At 44.5% G+C, this 20,490-nt stretch overlaps 1 protein-coding gene across 6 annotated transcripts in view; it reads right to left on the bottom strand.

Annotated features, from left to right (window-relative positions):
* The window catches only part of slc25a21 (solute carrier family 25 member 21), a 92,885-nt gene that overhangs the window by 36,627 nt on the left and 35,768 nt on the right, over positions 1-20,490 (bottom strand). For all 6 annotated transcript variants that reach the window (XR_002918802.2, XM_024268028.2, XM_036209948.1 and 3 more), the window contains one exon: positions 289-337. Coding sequence is in view for 5 of the 6 variants with exons in the window: in XM_024268028.2 (XP_024123796.1) it covers positions 289-337 (49 nt within the window). In the remaining variant the exon portion in view is untranslated. The remainder of the gene's footprint in view (positions 1-288; positions 338-20,490) is intronic.

The raw sequence follows: 20,490 nt of genomic DNA, 5'->3' as shown, positions 1-20,490 counted from the left end.
GGGGGTGAAGGGGGGCAGAGAAGCCAGAGGTCTGCAGCAGACTATAAAGGCCATAAAGCTTTAGTGCGAGCCCACGACCTGTTTATGGCCGGCTGAGACACTGTGGGGAGAGAGGCTCTGAGGCAGTTCTGAACGGGTTCTGAAAGGGTTCTGAAGCAGTTCTGAACAGGTTCTGGAGCTGTAAAGCGGTTCTGAAGTTGATCTGAAAAGAAAAAGCTCTGAGCAGACTGAGGCAGATGAGCTGAACGGTTCTGGTCTCAGTGTTCTCAGTGACGAGTTTGGACTCACCTTGTTTTGACCACGTCCAGCGGATGCATCAGGCAGATCTCCACCAGACCTGGAAGGAAGGAACCAGAACATCAGACTCTAGTTCTGAACCCGAGGAACCGCCATGAAAGGAGAAACTTTTAGACATTTCACGTTTTTCTGTCAAATAAAACAAAGAAAACGAAGAAGAACTTTATGACGAAAGGATCTCACAGCCAACCAACCAGGAGAACCGATGAGCAGAACTGGTTCTGGTTCTTCTGAGACCAGAACCGTTCAGAACCGATGAGCAGAACTGGTTCTGGTTCTTCTGAGACCAGAACCGTTCAGAACCGATGAGCAGAACTGGTTCTGGTTCTTCTGGTTGTTGTCTGGATGAATGAACGTTCTGCTCACAGAGCAGACGTCTTCTGATCACGACGCAGCAGATCCTGCGTCTGCGCGCAGCTGCAGCCGCGGCTGCGTGTCTGCATCCGCCTGTCTGTGTACACAGCTGCTCTTTCTAATTTGCTCAATTAAACATATTGTCTATAAAAGCGCGTCTGCTGGGGTTTTTCCAGGGAAGTAATTATCAGGCAGAGAAAACAGCTTTGTCTACAGTTGCATCTCAGCGCACGAACGGGAAAAGTTCCTGGACCGCTCCGCCGCCGGCCGAGTCAGAAACCAAACGCCATCCGTCACCCGCCGCGCTCTGGATGCTAATGACGCTCGGCCGAGAAGGTAAACACGGCTGCAGTGGAATGATCGATCTGCTGCTATTATTAACCACGCAGGAGCAGCAGGTCACATGACTCCTCTGAACCGGTCCGTCCGCCACATCCGTCTGTCAGACAAAAGACGCTGAGAGAGGAGCACACAAAGACGCACCAGAAACCAAAACCGGCCATCCGGACCTCAGAAGGCCAGACGAGCCGACAGCAGATCCAGTAATCTGTAGACTATTGTCACAGCAGAGGATCTCCAGAACCGGGTCAGAGATTAAAGAACAGTCCTGGATTACAGAAACCAGTTTGACAGAAATGCAGCTTTGAACTTGATTCCAAACTGGAGTTCTGATCAGAACCGCAGGTTTCGTAGAAAGGTCCGAGTGTGAGGTGGAACCGTGCTGGTAATCCGGATAATCCAGAGGTAAACACACCGAGGAAGGACAGGATTCCGCGTTTATTCCCAGATTTAGATTCAGTCTCAGAGTTTCTCTGACATCATAAACATAAACGATCAAGTATTCATGCAAAAGACGAGTCGACCTTTAATTAAACTTCCTCTGAGCCAAACTTCATCCTCAGATGACAGAACGTTCCTCTAACTGCTGGACTGACGTGTTGCTGCAGCAGGTGGTTGGAGACGGATTAAGTGACAAGAAACAAAAGAAAAATCCTGCAGACGAGACGCGACAGGAACGCCGCTGTCAGACGAGCCGATGGCGGTCTGAGCGCGAACGTTAGCGCTCTAATCCCAGCATGACCTTCAGACGACTCAGCAGGGGCACGAATACGTGCACACTTCTGCGCACGTTCCTCTGGAAACCTTCTGGAGAATCCTGATGCTTCTGGTTTTCTCTCCTAAATCTCAGTCTTTCAAGCTGGTTTAAAACAAGCGGAACATTTAGAGACGCTTTAATGCAAAAACAGGAACGAGGTTTTCTTTGAATAATAAAAGAATTCTAGTTTTAGATAAAACTCAAAGCATGTTTTCTCAGCTTATTTTGTGATTGAAAAACTTTCTTCATGAAATTATCTTTCATGCCAAACAGAAAAAATGACATTTATTCATCAGCAGAATTTTCCTTTTCTGAAGATTCTGTTTGGTTGTGTCTTTATAAAGTTTGTTTCTTTTTGTTCTATGGGCCTTTTGTTTGGTGCTAATTCTGCTAAAACGTTTATTATTATGATTTGTCCCGATTTAAAAACATCATAACAAAAAAACATCACCTGCAGTAAAGCTTCAGCTGAGAATAGTGACACAGTTTACTTTAATTCCTGAAGGGATTTACTGAAAAAGATACATGGAAATGTTACGTTTGCTAAAGACTGGAAATGTGGTTCAGTTGTATTTATGTAGATCAATATCACAAAGGAGATTTGCCTCATTGGGGTTCATGCTGCTAGTTTTTACAAATGCAGAAAATGAGTCATAAAATATGGACAATGGATACAAACTGAACAGACTAAATTAAAGGTTATCTAGGATCTTAGATATGAATGGAGATTAGATATTAGTCTATAGTTGTCCAGAATGTCAGGATCACGGCTGGACTTTTTAACAGCCTCATATTTAAAGACTGAGGCGCATAAGGAGTCTCTAGAGAGGGATTTATTATGGTTAATGTGGATTCACTAATTAGAAGGAAGATTTCTTTAAAACGGTTAAAGAACTAGGAGGCTGAAGTTGACCTACATTTCTAAAAAATGTAGCAAAGTTGCTTAAAAGTTCCTAATCTGTGACAGTTTTGATGAAATATTTAGGTTGTTGCTAAACTCCAAATTAACCAAAAAGCTAGTATGTTGCTTAAATATTAGCTAAACCCCAGAATAGCCTAAAATTCCTCAATAAACCAAATTAGTCAAAAATGTTAGCATGTTGCTAAAATACTAGCTAAACTTAATTACTCTAAAAAATGAAAACATAAATATGTTTATAGGATGTTGTTAATCTACTTAAAATGTTGAAATTGGAAGAATTTCTCATCGATTATTCTATATTTTGCTCAATATTTCAGAAGCTATAAAGTCTATGAATATCAACGTCCTGAACGTTTTGATTCCAAGATTACTGAAATCTCTGAAGCTGACAAACGTCCAGAAAGGAGAATCACTGACTGAACAACCACAACACTGATTTGCTACAGAGAACGTTCAGATGCAGATCCTGACAGAATTCCAAACACATCCGGATTTGAATCCTTCAGTTTTCTGAGGTTTAATATTTGAGCTGCAGCTCTGGAACCGTTTGGAGATTTACCCCCAATCTACCCCCCACATCAACAGGACGGATTTGGGTCCATTTCTGGAGTCTTCGGTAGGACTGGACCGTGGATTTGAACTCACGACCTTGGAGTCTCAGGACGCTCCACCAATTCAATTCAATTCAATTCAATTTTATTTATATAGCCCAATATCACAAATTCAATTTGCCTCATTGGGCTTCATGCCTGTAGTTTTTACAGATGCACAGATGGAGTCATAAAATATGCACAATAGGTAAAAACTAAACAGACTATAAAGAACGGTCATCCCTGTCCTTAGACCCTCCCTCGCGGTAAGGAAAAACTCCTAAAAAAACCTGAGTCAGGAAAAAAAGAAGAAACCTTAGGGATTCCCACATGAGGGAGAGATCCCATCCCAGGACGGACAGGCGATACCAGAACGGTTAAAGAAGAGTTAGCTGCTAAAACTGCATATATGAGTAGAGTTCATTCATATAGAGCTGAGGGACGAGTGATGATTAAGTCCATAGTCCAGATGAAGCAGAACTGCAGTCCACGACCAGGAGCAGGAGGACAGACGACCCACCAGGAATCACTCCCACTCAGAGATGCAGGATGGTGTCGGGGCTTCATCCAGATGGGCGGGGCTTCGTCAGGATCACCAACAAGTCTCCCGGAAACTGCACAGCTGGATTCTGCCTCACGCAGCCTTTACTTCAGCTGTTTCAAACATTCAGCAGATTTTTTATGTTTATGGTTTTATTCTCACCAAAACAGAAAAGTCTGGAATCTTCTAAGAGATCTTGAAGGATTTTCTGTCATTTTTGCGTTCTCACCGTCTGTCTGCAGGCGGAGGAAGTGTCATGATTAGGACACGCTCGGTCCTAACCTGTGAAAGTAAGACGTTCTATTGGCCTTACCCCCCGTCTGTCAGCACGTGCTACTGTGTGAGCAGACCTGCGCAGCAGCGACCTGCAGCACGGCGTGCCCCCCCAGCAGTGGGAGGAGCTAAGCGCCGCCGCCATCTGCTTGACGTTTACGGCTTTGTTCCGCCTCAGTGAGTGACACACGGGAGACGCCATTATCCTGAGGCTGTTTTGTTCCTGGACCACAATGGTCCTGACAGGGCCTGTCATCCGCCGCCGTGCACACACACGTGCACAGGCACACACGAGCGCGCACGGCCATTAGCGATGGCTTCATGAAAACTAAACACGTCTCAAACCGAGTCGGCGGCGGCGTTTGAGCAGAAAACACCTCGGTGCCGCTGAGGCGATGGCGGGTCACCTGAGCAAACGGACGGATCGGCTGGAAGATCACAGATACCAGAACCAGCAACACTCCAACCACAGGCAGATCAGATCAGCCTGAGACGAAGACCTGAAGACCTGAAGACCTGACGACCTGAAGACCTGAAGACCTGACGACCTGAAGACCTGACGACCTGAAGACCTGAAGACCTGAAGACTTGAAGACTTGAAGACCTGACGACCTGAAGACCTGACGGGGGTTTACGCCGAGAACAATCGTTTTAAGAGTCGACCAATCGCGACGCCCCTATGGGGTTTGATTCCTGCCCAGAGGAACCTGTCAGGACCTCCTGAGGGAGTTCTGAAACGTTCAGTCCACATGAGGGAAAGTCTGATCAGAAACGCTTTTCTTCTTTCCGACGGCCTTCAGTGACAGCAGGAGACACGTGGACCAGAACCCAGACCAGGACGCGCTCAGGACTCGGCGGACCCCAGAGTCCACTTGGTTATCCGGCTGTGATCCCTCCCATCTTCAGATAAGAGAACCGTACCAGGGCTGCAGATGTAGTTCAGAGCAGTACCGGCTGCAGACCGGTACCGGTCCGTGGGAGAGTTGGTACCGGGCAGCAGAGAAAACAGGACCAACGTTTTTCAGTTTGAATCTTTAGGGCCGGACAGTAAAACGATAATGATAAATATCAGCATAGAACTTTTATCAATAGAAGAATGAGTCTATCGTGGTAGACTTTTATTTTGAAGGGTTCAACACCCCCGCAGCCACTTCCTCTAATCTCTGTGTAACATTTGGTTTCAGCTGATGAAGCAGCAGAACTTCTGGTGATCTTTAACGGGATCCAGTCAGAACCGGAGACAAACCGTCTGGACTGACAGCAGAAAGTTCCATAAAAAGTGTTGATTAGCATGATGCTAATGCTAACGAGCTGTCCGTGTCCACGAACCCTTTAACGTCAGACAATGTTTTCACTGACCAGACTTTAAGATGAGGCGGATAAATACATCAAATGTATTTCGCAGGACATTCATAAAATGTTTTTATATCAACTATTTATTATTGGTGTCAAAACGTTCAGCATGTGAAGGACATCAACGCTATCGAGGTTTTTAAGGCTAATTCGGAGTTTAGCTAATATTTTAGCAACATGCTAACGTTTTTGGATAATTTAACATCTACTGAGGTTTTTTGGGCTAATTCTAATTCTTGCAGATTATTAGCTTTTTTAGCTAAATTTAGCTAAAGATTTTTGAGCTAATCTAGAGGTGAGCTAACATTTGAGCAAAATACTCATTTTTTGGCTAATTTGGCCAAATCTGAGTCCATACCTTCACGCATTTTTACATTTTGTTTAATTTTTCAGTTTTTTAAGAAATTCTTTGTGAACTTAGGGTTTGTAACTTTAAGTGTTTCAGCAATTTTAGCAATTTGCAAATAGCTTTTGCATTTTCAGCAAATCCCTTCAGCAAGTAAATTTCTTCAGTAAAAAGCGTCACACTAACATTATCGCAGGTAATGCTACTTTTCTAGTTGAACTCTGTCTATCTGTAAAATTCAGTGTTAACTATAGTAAACATGCAGCAGTGACACAACTTAGGGCTAAATTGTTGGAAACAACAAAAATTTGATAATTCAAGTAGCTGCCAGACACATTGGTGCAAAGAGCGCCCCCTATCTACCTCCAAAGGAACGTCTCACTAATATAACGTTTTACAGCCTCTTCAATCAAAATAAAAGATCGATGCTTGGTGAGAACCATTGAGAATCAATTGCAGGATCAAATGTTGTGATATATCACAACATTGACATTTGGCGCCCCCTTAATCAGCTGATACGTAAAAATAAAAACTATATCGTGATATAAAAAGTTCCATATCAACCAGTCGTATTCTATCTGATTCTGAAGACAGCTTTATTTTGAAAAACTCCTGGATTCTCCCCACCAAGTCCGACTTATCGCTCGTTAAATCCATGCGTCAGTCTTGAAGCGGCTTCGCCGACCGCTAAAGAAACCACGAGCTAGCTAGCAAAGGTAACAAAAAGGTTCTCCAGAACGTCTCGACGAAAACATGAAACCACAACGTAAACAACACTGACCTCTGAGGACAGAACAGAGTTTAGCAGGTAAGACACGCCCACAAACTCATCTTCTTCCATTTATTGGTGGATGCTCAGCCAATCAGAAGAGAGCGAACTGCCACCTGCTGCGTTCTACGACGACTTTCAAACCTCATTATTTTATTTGGTTTGTTTTCATCTTCCAATCCAGAAAAGGAAACAGCTGAGTCGACTAAAGAGCAGAACCGCTGAGTCATGCTCCGCGGCGAATGCGCGGTCTGCATGGCGTTCCAGGTGGTCCGATAGCTCCTCCGGGGTGAGATGATCGTACATCACGCAGATGAGATGATTATCGCAGTTGGTTTTGGCTGGGGAATGCATGCGAGTCGCTCCCACGCAGAAGTGAGAAAGAACAACAATGGAGGAGCGCGGAGCGATTGCTCAACGGCTGCAGGTGTCATCCATCATGCTCAGACACTCTGAATGACGGTAATTCCCAGCAGCCCTGGGAAGGAGGTCACGGCGGCAGGAGGCCGGACTCTGCGGGGTCAGCGGACGGATGCAGCAGTGAGCTGCGTGCATCGTCATAACAACCAGACCGCCGTTCTCTACAGCAAATAGACTGATAGACAAATCCACAACCATCTGCACTCCGAACAGCTCAGCCTGTAATCGCTTTCCTCGACATGTTTTGGTTCGTTGGGAGGAAAACCGTAGCAATGGCTTCTCGTCTTGCGGTTTTAAGGAGTGACACGAGACAGCTGGGCGTCATGACAACGGCGTTTCAGCTCGGGTCTGAACAGGAGCTCCTGACTGAACCTGCAGGAAATATCTCATGCCTTCATGTCCTCCATTAATACTTTTCAAAACATGTCAGATCTGGAATGACAAACAAACCTGCGAGCTGATGCGCCCGTGCAATTTGTCAGTTGACAAAGCCAGCACCAAATCCATCACAACACAAGTCAGACTCTCAGTTTGGCTCTCGGGCAGACGAGGGCGAGAGGATGAAGAGCCAAGCAATAAATCCAAACACGAGCGTTTATCGTTTAATGATCAGGAATACAATTACTGCTAAACCTGTCAGTACAGACCTCAGTCGGTGGTTGATGGTATAGTGACAGGACTTGGGTATAGCGTGTTTACGTTCTTGGATTTCTGTTCAACCGTTGACAGGAGACACTTTTCTCCTTCACAATCTGCTGGAATGATCCTGCAAACGGTTGAAAAGTTACCGTTTGTTAAAGATTTTGAGGGATTCAGTGTCTTGCTCAAAGACACTTCAACACATGGACAGGAAAGGCGGGAATCGAACCTGCAATCTTCTGGTCAGAGGTCAGAATAAATGCATTCATAATAGAGAAACTTACAGAAAAAAACATCAACAGAAGCACTTGGAATACAAGCAGCAACAATAGAACACTGGAGAAAAACAGTCACACTAACAACAAATGAGTCACAATAAAAACCAGAGTAAAAGAAACAATACAAGTGATATAGGACACTGCAATAGAAAATGTTCACGATAAAAGCATTTGCAGCAGAAAAACCTACCAATAAAAACACCAGCAATAGAAGCACCAACAAATGAACAAGTCGGAACAGAAAGAGTACCAAAACAAACCCAGTAGAACTCGAACAGAAGCACCGCAGTGTTTGGGCTGCAGGTATTTCAAGGGTGACCAAACCCTCAATCAACTTATTCTGTCTGTTGGTCTCTGTAAAAGGGGCTTCCAAAGTTCTGTCTGTTGGTCAGTTCTTGATAAATTAAAATAAACTCGTTTCATTGTTGAAAATATAGTAAAAAAGAAACCGTCTGTGTGCTGCCCCCTACAGGTGGAATTGTGGTATTACAGTTGAAGTCTGAGGTCATGATCTGCAGCTCCTGTAACGAGAACAGTCCTGTTCTCCAGCCCCGCCCTCTGACTGGATTTTCACATTTCGGCTGTGGGCGGAGTCAGCCTCCAACTTCCTGTTTGGTAACCCTTTAAAGAAAGTTTTTTGTGGTGTCTTCTAATCACCTTCTTCCTCACAGTGACCTGTCTTCATCACAGCAGGACAAAGACCAGGTGAAGCTGCAGCCCCTCCCATACCCATGAAACCAGCGGGTTCTCACGTGCTGATGTCACAGAGTGAGACCGCCCCTTTCAGGAGGAGTCTGCTCTGATAGCTCCGCCCCCAGTCCAACACTCCGTTTCTCCACAGATGATCAACAGAAAACGTCCATTTTAGATGCAGAAAACCGTAGATCTTCCAGTAGTTATGACTTGTTTTTATTTATTTATTTATTTATTTATAATCTGTGTGAATGACCTGGAGCTACAGACTGCCATAATTTCCCTTGGGATTAATAAAGTATCTATCTATCTATCTATCTAGTTTCTGTCTTCAATAAAGTCCAAGAAGGTGTTTGTTACTTTAGACGTGGACCTCCTTTAACCCCTCCCCCGGCGGACACAGTCGTGCAGACGTCGAGTGTGTTCGTGTGCTGAACCAGTGTAGTGATGGCTGGTCTGCTAAAGGCAGATATGTGGAATCTGCATCCGTCTTTGAAAACGTGTGGATGTTTATATTCGTGGGAGCAACGAAGAAAGAAAGACTCCAGGATGACGTCATGAGGGGGCGGAGCTTCAGGAATCGAGTCCTTTTACTTCTGGGTAGGAAAAAAACTCACGAAAAAGAACTGAATAAATAATTTGTGTTTTAGTGTTACAAAGATAAAATATGATCATATGTTTTCTTTTACGAAGCAGCTACAAACACGTTTTTAAAATGGGCTTTTCTTCATTCTGTGTTTATCTGTGCAGCACTTTATAAATAAAGATTATTATTATAGAGGTGGATATAGTTTACTCCCTCTAAAGGACTTCAGTCACCTCAGCGGCCTGGTGACAGGTCTCTGTTTGACAGGTCTCCGTTTGAATCCGTGTTCGAGTCGAGAACTCTAACATTTGACCATCAACAGATCATTCTCATCAACACTTTGAACTCGGTTCACCAGGAGGATCATTCACTACGATGACCTGGTCAGAAGGCCCAGCAGACCTGAAAAATATTCAAATACCAGATTTTTCTTTGAAGATTGTCTCTTTATCCTGAAGTTTGAACAGGAAGTTTTCTAGTTTTATCAGTAATGATGCATTAATGCAGGTTTGGCCATAACTCGGTTGAATCAATTAAAGTCTTTTTAGGATGAAAACTCCAGAAAGGAATGAAATCAGAATGAATTCTAGTCTGGATGATGACTTTGTAAAAAGGACTCCTGGTTAAACAGGTATACCTGCACCAGGTGAGCTTCAGGGAAGTCTTTAGTTTGCATTTGGAAACATTTAAATAAAGCATAATTCCCTTTTGCCATATTTCCCACTGCTGCAGTCGTGTCCCTGAAATGACCTTCAAAGCTCTCTGAGTTAGACGTGGTCAAAAAGACGGAGCTGAAGATCCGACTGACGGCGGCGGAGGGTGTTTTCGCCGCCGGCTAACCGCACCGAGAGCTGCTGCATGTCGCTGTCAGTCAGACCGGCTGTGAAAAATGCCTCCGAGTGAGAGAGGTGCGTGTGCCGTTGACTGGGCTGACAGACGGCGTGATGACGGATGTCAGTGTCAGGTGTCAGCGCTGTCAGAGGCTTCCTCGGCCATTACTGTCTCCGTCTGTTTGGTCTGCGCCTGATGCAAATCGCTGCAGCGCAGCGGCGGAAGTGGACGACTGCAGAGAAAGAAACGCCTCCAAAATGGATGCAAAACCGGCTGCAACCGATTTTCCAGAGGAAGTGAATTCACACATGGATTTATCTGCTTTGCTTTTTTAAACAAATCCTCTCCAACCCCTGATGGAGCAAAATAAACTACAAGTAACTGAACTAAAGAACTGGAGAATACACTTTCACTTCTAAACTGATTAGAAAAACAAGTCATATCAAAGTAAGAGCATCAGAAACGCTGTTTATCTGAGGAGACGTGTTCTTAACCCTTTAACAGCGGAGCTCCAGTCTTTATGTTCTTTGGTTTATTGTGACTTTTCAACCGTTAACGAGATAATTCCAGCAGATTTTGACGGAGAAAAGTTATGTCAACAGTATGTTAAAGATTTTGTGTCTGTTAAATCCCCTCTATGACCATTTTCTGATTTATAAAACGTTCCCAGTAGTGTTTTATTTATAAAAGTTGCATTACCTCCGATAATGCTTGTGTGAATGCTGATTGCTGAAGATGATTGCTGATGATGTTTGCTGAAGATGCTGAAGTCATTTACTGTAATTGCTGAAGGGATTTGATAAAAATGTTAAAGCAATTTACAAAATGCTAAAGTTTCTGAATGACTGGAGAATTCCCTGAAGAATCACTGAAGCAATTAAAACTTAAAAAAAATTGAGGAAATTTGCTGAAAAATTCTTCAGAATAGGCTAAGTCAGCCAAAAAGGAAAAGCTAGCACGTATCTAAAATACTAGCTTAACTCCGCATTAGCTCAAAAAACCTCAGTAGATGCCTAATTAGCCAAAAGAGCTAGCATGTGTATTAAATATGTATATTATACAAATATTAGCTAAACTCAGAATCAGCCAAAAAAACCTATGTAGCTGCTAAACTAGCCAAAGACATTAGCATGTTGCTATTAGCTAAACTCCGAATTAGCCCTACAAACCTCAGCAGCATGTGTTCTCAGGTCTGCTACCGTATTGGATGAAAGTGATCCAGTGATGCCGATTTGACCACAGAAATGAACGGCGGCTCATTGGAATGTGAAGATACCATCTTCTCTTCTCCAGTTATCCTCCGTTTGTTCTTCTGGTACTGAAACTAAAAATGTCTAAAATATGAGGACAATGTTTCTGTTATTTTAGAGCATCGTAACAGAAAATAATTAAAAGTATTTTTCTCTTTCGCTCATTTTTTAAAGATTTGATCATCTGCAAGAAATGGCAAATTTCATGTAAAAAAAGAGAAAATGTTGATGATTTCAAACAAAACTAGTTTAATTTTATCCTTTAATTCTCCCATTTTAATGTAAAAAAGACACTTTTATATTGTTAGATCAATTCTTTAGTCAAACAAAACTTTTGTTAGATATTTGTTTTCCTTCTTTTTTTCTGCAGACTCGGATGTTTTTCACTTCTTTATCTTTTATGTGTATTTTTACCTTCTTTATTTCATGAAACACCTGATCGCTCCTCTGATTCGTATTAAGCACATAAATGGATGATCTTAGCTTCTGAAGGTCGGAGTTCTTCTTGATCTCTGATCCTCAAAGTGCTTCATGTTTTCAAACGGTCTCTTTCTCTGGTTCTGCAGAACTTCGCAGGCGGTTCTGCTGAGCCTCGGGTCTGCAGTCCGGCTGATCAGAACCTCCCCGGCCGTCCCGCTCTCCCTCTGATCACTGAGAGGTTTTGTTCTGTATTTGGAAGAGAAACAGGAAGCTGGTTCCCCTCGGAGACGGCGGCAGGTTTCCACAACAGCACACAAACACAGGCGGCTCGCGTGTTGCAACCAGGAGGAAAAACAGTCCTGTTTGCTTTTCTTTCGCAGACGTTTTGCATTTTCACAGAGAATTAGAAATTGCGAAACAAAAGGGCCTAAAGTGACTCGGCGTTCGTTCGAATACGTCGTTTTTTCTGTCAGAAAACGTCTGTGTGTTCTGGAAGGCGTGCAGCAAAGCGTGTTATTCTGCGGTCACCAGGCCGCCGGTTTCCTGCTGCAGACGTTCAATTATCGCACAGAAACGTGGAGATCCGAGTGTGAACACGTCTGAGACTCGAACGCTGATCTGAGAAATCCTCCGAAACTAGGAGAACATGAAGAGGAGCGGTTCAGTTTGTCAAGACGAGAGTATACCGATTCCAGCAGTTGTCTTTGCTCCTGCGGCTGCTGCCTCTCACCTGTCCTGCAGGTGAGAGGAAAGTCTCCTCTGGAGGAAGAAAACTCGGATCCAGGAAGATCAAACTAACGATGAGTCAAAAACTCATTTTGGTGGCATAAACATGACGTTAGGAAGTGCATCGATCTGAGCTTCAACACAACCTGACGGTTCGACCCGTAACCTGCAGGAACCGGACCGGAACCAGAGAGTTCTGCTGACGGTTCCGGACAGTCCCGTTCTGATGTAGAAGAAATGCAACAAATCTGGTTCAAACCAAAGAGAAAAAACTCTGACCGTCACTTTGGGGTTTACTAATCATGAATCAACGATTTCAGATTACTGAGGATTAACAGATAATCCCATCAGAACACAAACGTGGAACTTTATCATCAAACTGTTTTGGTCAAAGACTAACAAAACAATAAAGAAGATTGGGTTTTATAAATATTAACAACATTGGACCGTAAACCTGCAGACAGCTGTGGCCGTTAGGAGTTAACGGAAGGTTTCACTTTGGAAGAATCCTCCCAAACCCCTGAAGAAATGATTCAGCTTCAGGTGCGTACCTGTTGACTTCACACCTGTTCTCATCCTCTCAGAGCCGGGAGGGGCAAACGGGCCGTTACTGTCACCTAGTGGACAAACGCAGCCTGAGTTTGATGAGGAGAGGCGAAGCGAGGGCCGGAGATGTGGGAACGTCGCAGACGATGCAGCTGCAGACGATGCAGACGCAGACGATGCAGCTGCAGACGATGCAGACGCAGACGATGCAGACGATGCAGAATATGCAGATAAAGACGATGCAGACGATGCAGCTGCAGACGATGCAGCTGCAGACGATGCAGCTGCAGACGATGCAGCTGGAGACGATGCAGAATATGCAGATAAAGACGATGCAGACGATGCAGACGATAGAGCTGCAGGGGGATCTTCATCAAGCAGACTCTGAACCTTCTCATCACACGGTGTCCCGTCACCCACTGCACCAGATTACACACTCAAACGTCTGAATCCCGTAGCTGGACAGACGCTGGTGTGAAACCTCCTCAGGCGCTGATAGTTGAGTCAATAACTTGAGAAAGCATTAACTCGTTAATTACAGGTTAACGCCTCCTCCTTTCAAACAGTCTCCTGGTTACGAGGCTGACGGTCGCGACTCGTCCTCAGCACACGCGTGTTCATCAGGAAAACACGTGACCTCCATGATCCTCCTCACAGCGGCCCGTCTGCACAGACCTGACCTCCACTCTCCTCCTGGTCCTCCTCCTCCTGCAGGAAAACCCTCTGGCTGATGTTCGGGGTGCATCATGGTACGGGCTTCTCCAAACACACAAATCCAGACAGAAAACACTTCAAGGTAGATAAATGCCAATGATCCAGCAGACATTCCTGAGCGCTGATGGGATCTGCCCGTGCAGACGGCGAGCGGCTCATGGGGTGGTCCGTCCTTTCGGACCAGCTCAGCTGGTTACCGGGTGGAAAGAGAACATGTGGAGGTTCTGCGGCTGTGGATCCCCCACATGGTTCCATCTTTAGGGGCGCTGGAGGCAGGACGCCAGCGCGTAACCTCACCCCGCTCTCGCCGGTCCAGAGGAGCTCAGATAGAGGAGCCGCCGCACATCAGGAGGCTGCTGTGTGCAAACGGCAGCCTCAGAGGCTCGCCGGTGGTTTGAGCCTGATGAGAGACGGTGATTATGTTACATACGGCCGCGGTTACATGAAATAATTACGCAATCAGCAGCCCGGCTTTGTGTCCTGGCCGTGATTTATCCACAACAAATGAGTTGGTGTCATTAATTTTCACAGGCGGATGGAAACACGGGTTTACTGTGTCGCTGTGTGACAGGCCGGCGCTTTTGTTTGGGCAGATGGCTCCATGCCATTGGCCCCCCCACCCCACTGTGCCACAGAAACCATCCTGAGGATGAGTCACAGCAGCCGACGAAGCTCCTTCAGAGGCCATAAACAGACTGGAGATACGCAGACGGACCCGTCATCTGGGAGAGCAGACGAGCAGCAAAGATGGCCGACAGCCGAGTCATGACGACAACGACCTCACGCCGCGGGGACGCCAAAGGAGAGTCCAGCGTCTGTCATCCCAGGACCCGGAAGGGTCCAGAGGGATGCAGCTGGATGGACCTAATGCCCAAAGTCTCCAGAAGTTCTTCACTAAACCTAAACTTTACACATCATGTTTTTGGTCAGTCTGAATCTATACATTTCCCAGAAGTCTTTGCAGAAAACCAGTGTGCATCAATCCTCACCAGATTGGTGAATAAAGACCACAATGCATTGCGTTTGAACGAGTTGTCACTAACTCTAACCTTTTTTCTAAACAGGTTTTCCTCATCAGAACACAGCAGATTCATCATCAGTCTCCATGGAGTCTGTTAAGAGTTATGGAGGGGATTCAGAGACGGGGCGGGGCTTCATACATGGTCAATGAAGCTGTCTGTGTTCTGTCCACGCATAGACAGTACGTACAGGGAACTGGACTGACCCCCCCCCTCCGTTCCAAACCTACCTGCTGGTCCCAGAAATCCGTCATTCTGCTGGTCAGAAGAACCATTCTTACTCTTATTTTTTTCATGAGATGTTTTGTTTTTCTCACAAGTTATAAACTGGATATAAACCTGTGAATCTGCAGACAGCTGTGGCTGTTAGGAGCCAACGGAAGGTTTCACTTTAGAAGAGCATGTGGTGCCCGCTGGCCCCGCCTCAAACATTTGATTGACAGATTCTCGGACCAATCACTGCTTGGTAATGTCGTCTGGTCCCAAAATGGTGAATCTGTAGTATCTGTACCGCAGAAAAATGGCGAGTGAATTGACTTCATTTCGTTGGAACCTGAGGAGTAAAAGTTGTCAAAATGTTTTACACTTAGAAAGACAAATACGACAAGCTTTTATTTTGACATTACCAAAAGACGGGATGTATTTTATTTTGAAGGCGAGTTGTAGCGTTGTGAGAAACAGAAGCTTGACGCCGAAAGTTACGAAGAAAAACATGTATTGCAAGGTGTAAAAGCTAACGACCAAAGAACAGCTGAAAGGTGTAAACAAAAGGTTGATTTGATGATTTTAATACAAATATTGTAAAGTTCTGTGTATAAGAATATTGTGATAAAGCTTTGCTTATGATTATTGATGTCAGAAATGTGAATGTCTGTTAAAATTAACTAAGGGGCAGGCTTCAATAAGCAATGCTTCTGCCTGCCACCTTTCAAACATGTAGATAAGACATAGCATACCCATTGTCAATTGTGCAAATACAAATGCAACTGTAACATATAGCTACTGTGTATGTATAAATTAACATGTTTGAATAAACTATTAAAAAAAAAAAAAAAAAAAAAGGTTGATTTGACTTGAAGTATTTTACTCCAACTTTGAGTGACTCGTCATCTTGTTCTCCGGTCTATTCTGTGACGCGCTTACATTGGTGAATAACGAGGTCATAGACTCCTCATTCCACTGCCTGCTACAGTGTTAGTCCATGTCTGTTCATGTCAATGATGGTCCCATGATGCCGCAGGGTTAAAGATCCACTCTGATGAAAATGGCTGTATAAGTAAGAACTGGACTGAGAAATGACTGTCAATTTCTCAATGGAAATCTAAGGAACTTTGGGCTTCAGGTACTTCCTGTTTGGACGGGATTGATCAGTCCAGTTCTTACTTATACAGCCAATGGTTTTAACATGTTCTTGTAACGTTTTTCTGATGATGGACATTTATGAAGAAATGTCATATTAAAACTGCATCTCTAAGCATTTAGTTATCCAAATCGTGAATCAGGAACAGATGGAAAAAAAAAACAACGTTTAAAGAGACGATTGCATAAAATTCACTGGGCGGGGCTATAAACTTCCTGCTCCGCCCCATTCTGATGAAACAACATAATGAGAACGCTTAGAAAATAGATCAGAAGATGACTGGAGCGGCTGGAGAAGCCGAACGTCAGGACCCGTCTGGAGGGCCGGGCTCGCGTGGAAAAACCCCAAACAGAGAGAAGAGTGAGCAGAAACACGCCGTCACTCTGAACATGTGTGGCAGCCATGTGGTTAATGAATTCATGAACACGCCAGAGATGAAACCGCTCGGCCGTCCTGCCGTTGGAGAGGCGGGATGTTCCACAGAGCTGAGCTGGAGTTTGGAGAGTTTCCAAACCATCAGAGGAATCTGAGAACATTCAGAGAGCTGAGGAGGAGGAGTCAGGTGTTTTGGGGGGGGTGTCCTGCTTCGATCAAAGCTTAATCAGGGACAGAGTCCGACCCCCCCCAGGAGAAAGTGCTGTGGGATGACAGCTGCCCTCTCCTGTGTGAGTCAGCTCTACGTTGGACAGATCCTAACAGATCCTAAGAGGATCCTAACATGATCACAACATATCGAAACAGATCCTAAAAGATCCTAACAGGTTCTAAAAGATCCAAAAACGATTCCAAAAGATCATAACAGATCCTAAAAGGTCCTAACGGATTCTAAAATATCTAAACAGATCCAAACAGATTCTAATAGATCCGAAGAGATCCTAACAGATCCAAACAGATTCTAAAATATTCTAACAGATCCTAAAAAAAATCTAAATAGATTTTAAGAGATCCAAACAGATTCTAAAATATCCTAACAGATCCAAACAGATCCTAAAAGATTCTAAAAGATCCTAACAGATTCTAAAAGATCCAAACAGATCCTAACAGATCTATACAAATCCAAACAGATTCTAAAATATCCTAACAGATCCTAAAAGATCCAAACAGATTCAAGCCGATCCTAACAGATCCATGGGTTTGCTGCTGCTCCGCTGCAGCCCTGCTGTGACAGATGCTCAGGATGAACTCTTGACTCCGGCCGAGCCGGTTTCACCATGTGTGTCGGCGTTGCCGTCTCGGGGCCTGCCCTGGCGGGCGACGCAGGCATGTGTGGCCTGGGCCTGTCTGCGTTTTAGGGCCTAAGAAAGATGAGAGGAGCAGCAGGAGCTGCAGCTATCTGGGAGGTGGAACCTAATGACACACCGGGGACAGATTAGGTTCTTGTCCATCAGGAAGACTCTGATTTACGGCCGCGCTGCCCGGCCAGCTCGCCCTCCACCCAAAGCAAACAGGCGCCGCAAACACGGCCGCCTCTGTTCAGCAGCGGCGGCAGCTGGAGGGGCTGCACACATGTTGCATTTGGCCTCTGCAGGCTGTGGTCAGCGCGGCCTGCAGCGGCGGTACTGACTTACAGGCTGAAGACAAGCCTGAAATGACCATCGTTCGGATGTTACACTCAGACACAACAATGTTTAACCCTTTATCACCAGAGCTCCAGTGTTTATGTTCTTTGATTTACTGTAACTTTTCAACAGTTAACTCCAAGAAAAGCGGCTCGTCCAGCACAGTCTACTAGAATGATCCTGTTAACGGTTGAAAAGTTACCGTATGTTACAGATTTTGTATTTAAGCGTAACCAAACGCCTCAGGTGTTAAAGGGTTAATCACAAGCTCCAAGTTATAAGCACCTGTATGAACAACGGTCCGAACAGACGTCTCCTCAACTGTCTGCCCACCCCGACTCCCTTTACTCATCATTTGGACCTTAAGTCTCTATGAAGAGATGGAGGTGTGTGTTTGGGGGTGGGGGGTGGGTGTTCCCGCAGAACGATGAAGACTTCAGGAACCAGCTGGTCTTCCTCGTGTTCTGAGTGGAACCGGCTGATTGTTGCTTAAATACTAGCTAAACTCCAAAATAGCCTAAAATTCCTTTAGGCATCAGTCAAAAACGTTAGCATGTTGCTAAAATATCGGTAAACAATTTTTGAAAAATTACTGTAAAAGATGAAAACATATTCCATGAACATATTTAAAGGATTGTTGCTGATCTACTTATAATGTTGAAATTTGAAGACTTTCTCATTTTAAGTTTAAAGTTTATGAATACCAAAATTAAAAGCAGTATAGCGTGAATGCTTACTAAACATTCACACAATAATAATATTCTAACAGAATAATTACAGTTGGAGAAATATAAGTCAAAAATATAAGTTAAAAATATAAGTTAAAAAAGAGCAAAAATCTGATGTAGTTCAGTTATACAACCAAAAAAATGAGGAGACGTTTTTCTAACTGCATTTGTGTAAATAAAACTTGGTTTGAAATAGTAGTAAATTGACAATATTTTCAATGTTTTTATTATCAAAGCTAAAACAAGTAAAGATGCGTTCAAAATGTTTCTAATGATCTGTGGTTTCTGTTTGGGACAGTTTTACATCACAAAAATAGACAAACATAACAAAGAAAACTGAATGATTTGTTTGTTTTTGCTACAAAGCACAAATGTTATTTTTATTTCCAGCATTGTTTTTTTATTTCGGTACATGTTCATATTTTTGGGATATTAAAAAGGGTAATGAAATGACTTTGAGTGTTTTTTCTTTTAACATTTAGTTTTTTCCCTAACTTGTATATCCATCCATCCGCTCATCCAGGACCGGGTCGTGGGGGGGGTCGTGGGGGGCAGCAGTCTAAGCTAAGACGCCCAGACTTCCCTCTCCCCGGTCACTTCCTCCCGCTCCTCTGGGGGATCCCGAGGCGTTCCCAGACCAGCCGAGGGACATGGTCTCTCCTGGGTCTTCCCCGGGCCTCTGCACAGTGGGCGGTATAGTTTTGACCAAATATATTTTTATACAGAGTAAAACATTGAAGTTGATCTATTCTGGAATAATATTCCTCTCTTTTTAATTCATATTTATGTTAAAAAGTTACAGTTTTAAAGCTTTAAAGATGTAGTTTTAGAGTGTTGAATAAATGTTTCTCCGGCTCGGCCCGCGACCTCAGGTGTGTTTTAGACTCTTGTGTGATTATGTTTGACACAGTCAGAGCAAACTAGCAGAAGAATGTGACACGAAACATAAATGCCAAAAAAACGGATAAAGAACATAAACAGATACACACACAGACAAACGCTCTGGTTGGAAGGATCTCAGTCACTCTGACGTCTCTCCATCTGTTATTTTAATAAAATAAAACTAAATAATCAGTCAGAGAAACCCAGAAGAAGCAGCAGGAACGTCGCGGACGAGCTGAAGCTTCCAGAAGGTTTCACAGACCAACACTGAAGCTGAAGCTGAAGGAAGTCCAGTTTCCTTCAGACGAGCGGCTGACGCACATCAGAGAAACCTCAGGACCTCCTGAGGACCAGAACGAGCTCACCACAGAACCGGACCTCCACGGCGCCGGGATTCCTTCATAATACCTGCTCTGTCAGTCTGGCTGGGCGACGCCCACCCCTCATTTCACCTGCAGATCCCGTCAACAGCTCCACTGAGAAACGTCCCTCAGATTATAAACGCTGAACGTCTGTGAGCCCCCCACACAGGCGAAGCGTGCCGACCAGAGAGGATGAGGAATATGTGCACAGGCCCTGGAGGGGTCGTCCAGCGGGGCGGGGCGGGGGCCGCAGGCCTGCACGCTCTGTATGTTCCATCAATAAAATCCATTTAAAACAAACAGCTCGGAGTAATCAGTCCTGTTGTCAACCGCAGCACACACCTGAGCAGTGTAAGCAGGCGACCGCCCCGGCAGGAAGCGGGGGGGCAGGTAGGCATTTCACTGCAGGCCAGTCATTTGTCACAATTGTCACTGAATGCACAAACACAAATTACTGAATTATAACTGCGGATGTGTGTGCAGCGTGGACTAAATCAAGGCCGCGCTGGGAGCTGTCATAACAGCGGCTCGCCGTGAGGGGGGGGGCTGTCCGCCGCGTCCATGGAACCGCTGTTAGTGTTGTTACAGGTAAACAAAAAGGGAATGTGGGAGCGATGAAAGCTCGAGTCAACAAAGTCCATATGGACAGAAATGTGTCACAGTCGGACAGAGACGGCGTTCCACGGTCCATAAACCGCTTTTCTGCAGGAAACAGAAATCACACTGCAAAGGACGAGCAATCAAATACTAAAGGATGAGCAATCAAATACTAAAGGATGAGAAATCAAATACTAAAGGATGAGAAATCAAATACTAAAGGATGAGCAATCACATGCTAAAGGATGAGCAATCACACACTAAAGGATGAGAAATCAAATACTAAAGGATGAGAAATCAAATACTAAAGGATGAGAAATCAAATACTAAAGGATGAGA

The sequence above is a fragment of the Oryzias melastigma genome, linkage group LG22 (genome assembly GCF_002922805.2).
Source record: "Oryzias melastigma strain HK-1 linkage group LG22, ASM292280v2, whole genome shotgun sequence".
NCBI classification, from domain to species: Eukaryota; Metazoa; Chordata; class Actinopteri; order Beloniformes; family Adrianichthyidae; genus Oryzias; species Oryzias melastigma.
Note: the sequence above shows the minus strand (reverse complement) of the source record. Positions and strands in the feature narration are given on the sequence as shown.